This window comes from Zophobas morio, unplaced genomic scaffold (assembly GCF_036711695.1).
Source record: "Zophobas morio isolate AGI-343-1 ecotype UQ-CSIRO unplaced genomic scaffold, CSIRO_AGI_Zmor_V1 ptg000038l, whole genome shotgun sequence".
NCBI lineage: Eukaryota > Metazoa > Arthropoda > Insecta > Coleoptera > Tenebrionidae > Zophobas > Zophobas morio.
The window spans coordinates 3573687-3579871 of NW_026972143.1; the positions used below are offsets into that span (position 1 = coordinate 3573687).

Sequence of the window (6185 nt, forward strand, 5' to 3'; positions counted from 1 at the left end):
CGGCGGGTCTAAAAATCAATAATATTTATATGTACAGAAATTAGGAAATAAAAGCATAATAATAGTAAAACTAATCAAATGATGATTAAACTGCATTTTTTGTTTGTTGTTTTAGTACGTTTTTGACATAATAATTCTGATAAAAGTTTTTTCGACTTTTTCGTGGCTTTGAAAGTGGAATCTTCGACTTTCGTCCCATTTCAAAATTTACTCTTTATATATTTCAATGGTCACAACGAGTTCACTAACTACACTGAAGCACTGACTGAAGTAAATTTATGCAAAGATTAAATTTGTCACCGAAAAGATGTCGGAAGTAATAAATTATCCCATCGGTCCAAGAACGTTCGGTGGGTTTAGACCCCAATCCGAGAGAGACCGCAGTAAGAGACAGCAAATGGAACGAATAAAATAAAGCTTCAAACATGATCAGTTTTAAATCAAAATTATGAAGTTTTATAAATCGCGATTTTTTTATTTTTTTTGAAATATTATAGTAAAGACTTCAAAGAATGTCCATGACTTACTTTAATGTGAATTTTATAACTATAGTCGGCACAGTCGGACCTAATATTAGTGTGATTTTGAGCATATTTGCGATTTTATTAGAGCAAAACAGGTCATTTTTTCTCCAATTTTATAAGTTCCGGACACTAATAGCATATCAAAGATATTGTAAAAAAAAAAATTGAGTTCAGTTTCCAACTAGTTGTCTAGTATTTGTGAAACAAAATCTACTGTAAATTCACTGAAAACTAAACGGATAACATCACCTTAAAGATAATCCAGAACTAATTTGTAGTGACCAAAAAATTATCTGCAAAGAATGCAGTAAACTCCAAGATTAATTGTTAATATATAAATTCAAATTTCTTTGCACCAAATTTATTAAAAAATATATATATTTAATTTTTTAAACTATCAAACGTAATGAAAATTATACTTTTTCACTTAAAACTGTAATGAGAGTTTTTTCACGATTTCATTGATAAATCTATAAATTTTTAATTTGACAGCTGTAATAATTTTAAAGCCATTTTTTATTAAAAAAAATGACGCGTGTAACACGTTTTGAAAGCTATTTTTTTCACTCGTTTAATTGACAAACTTTAAACTTGTGAGAAAAAAAGCAAGAATCACTTACTTGAGTGTCTAATTAATAAGACGAATAATCCAAATGAACATAACAGTAGCATACCGACGAAATATGTGTCAGCATTAAAAAAATTATTTTACAATATTTTCACTTTTTTGCACTTTGGTTTAGTCGGAAATGAGCCTAATACTTACAGTTTTTATAGAACTCGTATGTATTTATTTTGATACTTTTTTAGAAATAATGAAATTTTTGAGGATATAGCACTTTATTTTATTTTCCTCATTCATAACAATTACTTATTTTCTCCATAAACGCTATCATTTTTCGCCTGTGATCAATTGTCGCATGCGACCAGTTGTCTCTGCGTGACGCTGCGATCAGTTGTTTGCGATCAATTGTTGCGCGACGAATTGACGCGGTACTAGCGACAATATACCTCTTGACAAAATAACTCCCGACAAAACAGCCCCGTCAAATTAACTCTGTATGAAACTTTGTAGACAGAAAAAGAAATTATTATTAAATTTTATTTCACAAAGTACAACTGTCGACAATTCACAATTTTTATAAAAACATTATTTACTAAATAACTAATTCCAACAAAATGATAATAATTTGTAATTCAAATGGTATACCTAATATTATAAAACATAAGCAACGAATGCTACTTAGAACTGTAAAATCAAGGTTTTATTGAATAATGATCGCTAGGAAAACGTGCAAAATAAAAAAAATGTTAGTAAAATAATATTGTTACGAACGAAACCCCCGCCCCGGTACGACGCCTATGGGTTCTAGTATGCACGGCGATGATGTCTCATTGTCGGTGACGACGGCCAGAGAAAAACGTGGAAGCGGAAGTCGCGAGTCCAGAAAGACCTCGACTGTGGAATTTCTAGAAGGGAAGTATGGCTTTAAATAGAGGCCACCTTCGGTTCAGTTCACGAGAATACAGTAAAGTTACGCCGGATTTATTTTGTACACAATCGCTGTGTAATCAGTCGTGTAAATTTGAATTATTGAGAAATAAATTGTTGAGTTTAACCCACGCCGATTTTAATCATCCGTTCGACGTAACAATATAAATTAAATCACCAAGTTGCTTCATTCTTGCGGATCCTGGGAATTTATTCTTTGAAGATTTGCTACCTTTTCTGCTTCCCAGTCTTTATTATTCAAGAAACTCCAAAAATTTTCAGTTGGTCGCGGTTGACGCATAGTTGAGAGATTGACTTCTTCCAGTACATTATTATTGTATACAATATATTATTTCGTCACTGGCCTGCTTTATAAAATTTTGGTGTTTTTGTTAATATTTTTCTGTGTACGTCGTCATCTACAGAGTCACTTCTCACACATTTTGCGTCATTTCAGCCTTGGAAATCGTACACTAAACTAATTAAATTAATTAATGATATTCTTGCTATGTTTTGTTTTGAAAGGATATACTGAATGTTCAAAAGTTCTCATTAGTGAAGTGGATTTTGAAAGTATACGACTGCAATCAATGTCATTGGTTATTTACACTAGTACCAAAAACCAAAAAATATTACATAGAACAATTTTTTATGAGTTCTAAAGACATTTTTCTACATTTAACCAAATTTCTTCTACTGGGGAAGAAAACAAACTGCCTGGATTTAGTCCCATAACGTCTGGTGTCTTTTCGTTTAGTGTAAAACGAAAATTTCTAACAAGGCCACATAAACCGACTTTGGCCTGTAATAGGCCGAGTCGCATACCTAAAATTCAATTAAAATTTGAAATAAATGCAAACTTAGACTTAATTATGTACCTATACAACTTCTAGGCCCTTTTCCAAAAGGAATGTACGCACAACTATGCATTTTCTTTTTATTCTCTTCGCTGAATCGTGCCGGGTCAAACTTTTCCGGATCAGGATAATAGTCTGCGTCGCGATGGATTCCCAAAATTGGTATAACCACAGCCGTCCCTTTTTCAATAATAGTGTCTTCGTTTGGCATTTTGTAGTCTTTTGTGCACACTCTATTGACGAACGGAACCGGAGGAAATTTTCTCATGGTTTCTAAAAAATAAATTTGGGTTTTTCCTCTTGCGAATGCACCCAGAAACTCACCATTCATCACCTGATCGAAATATTTCATTTCTTGCAAAGATTGGTAACTGATTTTTCCATCAAATTTCTCCAAGACGTCACAAATCTCATCCCGAAGTCTCTCCTGGATCTCTAAATTTTTCGCAAGTTCGTACAACGTCCAAGTCATTAAAAGAGCAGACGTTTCAAACCCAGCCAAAAAGAACACAAAAGTTTGGGCAGCGATATCTTCAACAGTTAGAGAACCGGATTTCTTTATTTCTATTAATGACTGGATGAAATCGTGACGGGTGTTTCCATTTTTCTCCCGGTATTCAATCACTTCGTGTGCCAAATTCATGAAAAAATCATGCACATCTTTATCAATAGTGCGAATATTCAAAAATGAGCCGAGTCTTGGAAAATTAGAAAAAAATGTTAATTTTAGGCGACTTAGTGTTGTTGTGGGGAGAGCTCTTCGACCGTAAATTTTAAAAGGAGAAATTTCGTTTTCCATAGACTTACAGTCGAGTCCAAAGGCACAAGACCCAATCACGTCTGTGGTAAAATTTTTGCAAAGTTCCACTACTTCAACGGAGCCGAGATTCTCCACTTTCTTGACTAAACAATCTTGACATTGTTTTATAATATCAAACATCATCTTTGTTTTTCCTGCGGTGAAGCTCGGACGTAGTTTAGTTCTCATATCTCTCCATTGTGTGCCTTTTAGGTTTAACAAATGAGCATGCAAGGGCTCTGTTTTCGGGTTTCCACCAACCATACGGTCACAAAAATGCTCAAAATCATTTTCTACAACGTTTTTGATATTGTCGAGATGTACAGGCATATATGTTGGAAAAGCAAAAATGTAGATACCGCTATGTTTCCAACCTTCCTTTTTTATTTGGGCGTACAAGTGGGCTAGTTCCACCCCTAGATTTTCTTTACCTTTAGCGAAATTGGGACAATTGCCGAATGGTATTTGGGGTTGTAGATTTGGAAGTTGTTTTTTGTTCCAATACTGGAATACCCGTTTAAAGTAAGTAAAAATGGTAAAAATTGTAAAAATAACGGCCAGAAATAAAAATGACATAATGATTTTCTCAAATACTCGTTTAAAGTAACTTTAAAGCTGACTGGAATATCGCTTCTGAACTAGTTTTAGACGTGGCTCAACCACCTTCATAATCATAAATTACACATTGTCTAGTAAAATTCATTAATTTATGTTGTTGTTACCTATCATTATAGTTTCGTTCGACTTGAAATATCTTCTCATATATCTTTTATCTCTGTCGCCCTCATTGTTGCTACAAATTATATAATGAGTGAGCGTGAATACAAACAATTTCGGGTGTGCGAGTGCTGCTCTAAGGAAATATTATTATAAAAAAATGTAAAATAAATGTCGCCGTTGTAAAAGAAACAAAATCCGCTTAAGCTCTTTTCAGATTTTCTCATATGGAACACACACACATGACAAAAACACAAACAACACACAACAAATTGTCGATTATGATTGTTGAGGGAATTTTTGTTTCGGCGAAATTTCTGTTGTTGTTGTTTTTTAGTTACGAGATGTTTCGTTTTATATTTGCACAAGGAATAACTAGGACTTTTTCTCAGCACGTTTAGGAGTAATTACATTTTCGAGTTATTGGTGTCTTTGAAAATGTAATGTTATGGTATGTTTATTGAATGTAAAAATAAATAATTTAAATCAGTTTGGTGTTTTATTTGCTCAGTATGAAAAATAGGGAAAGGGCATGGATTGAATTTTAAACAGACTAACGCAGCGCCATTCTTCGTAATATCACGTATTATAACGCCAGTGAATAACTGGTTGCATACCTCAGATGTCGTTAACAATCGAAAATCATACCACAGCATAGATAACAATTGTTATCTATGCTGTGATCATACCACAAAGAACAATAATTTTAATTTGATTTTTGTTTTAACACCAAAGTTATTAATTTCGATCATTTATAACATACTTGTAAAACAATTTGAAAATTGTTGAGATTACTTCAAAAATTAGACTCCAACATTTTTTTAAATTCTTCCAAAAACTGAATAAATAATACAAATTGGCTCTCAAGATTTTTTCACATTATTTCAAGAACAAAGAACTCCAGTGGTTCATAAGATTGTTTCAAAAAACATCAAAATTCAACAAGATTGGTTCAGATTCACTCAAAAACCAAAAACATCAGGAGTTTTCAAATTTCTTTTAAATTCTCTCAGAACCCAAGAAACCAGGTTCAAGATTATTCAAAAACAAAATTCCAGTAGCCAAGTTTCTTCCAAAAACAAAATACCAGAAGCTTTTAAGATTCTTTCAGTCAGTGGATCGAGCTGTATGATCTTATTTTTAAAAACAAAATACAAATTAGCTCTTAGGGTTTTTCCAGGTTCTTTCAAGAAGAAAAAACAGGCGTTCCAAAGATTCTTTCAAAAATAAAATACGAGAGGTCCCTAAGATTTTTTAAAAGAAAGAAGAAATTGGTTCTTGACATTCTTTCAAAAAAAAAAAAAACACCAGGGAACCCAAGAATCTTTACAAAAATATATCAGAGGCAACAATATTCTTTTTATACATGAAAAAATGGCCCCTTCAAAGATAAAACACCAGAGACTTCCAAGATCCTTTTAAATTATTTCAGAAACTGCCACATTCTTTCAAAATTAGAATCCCAACCAAAAGCTTTCAGAATTCTTTCAACAAACTAGCACCCAAGAATCTTTCAAACACAAAAAACACCAAAGGTTCCCAAGATTCTTTAAAAAATAAACACCCCAAAACTCTTTTACCCAATGAATCGAGCCGTATTATCTTACTCTGAAAAACAAAACACAAATTTATCGCCGAGATTCTTTCCTTTAAATTCCTTCAGAACCAAGAGGTTAGGTTTCCTCAGGATCAAACAAAGTACCAAGAACCAACGTTCTTTCAGAAAGAGAATACCGGACCAGAAGATTTTCGGATTCTTTTAGCCAGCGAGTAGAGGTTTATTATTCTTGTTTTAT

At 32.8% G+C, this 6185-nt stretch overlaps 1 protein-coding gene across 1 annotated transcript; it reads right to left on the reverse strand.

Annotated features, from left to right (window-relative positions):
* Window positions 1-2674: 2674 nt before the first annotated feature.
* Window positions 2675-4341, reverse strand: LOC135139971 (cytochrome P450 6a2-like). The gene is made up of 5 exons (XM_064070340.1): window positions 4336-4341; window positions 4032-4176; window positions 3198-3965; window positions 2895-3146; window positions 2675-2841 (listed from the first exon to the last, which is right to left on the reverse strand). Exons 1-5 carry the CDS (start codon window positions 4339-4341, stop codon window positions 2675-2677), a joined length of 1338 nt encoding a protein of 445 aa, XP_063926410.1.
* Window positions 4342-6185: the final 1844 nt, after the last annotated feature.

Excerpts from the sequence above, each read along its gene's own strand:
- LOC135139971 (XM_064070340.1), bottom strand. Across the intron at positions 3,966-4,031 it reads GGAAGGTTGGAAACATAGCG|AAAATGATTTTGAGCATTTT; the intron begins GTATCTACATTT and ends AAAACGTTGTAG. Across the intron at positions 3,147-3,197 it reads TTTCGATCAGGTGATGAATG|AAACCATGAGAAAATTTCCT; the intron begins GTGAGTTTCTGG and ends TTTATTTTTTAG.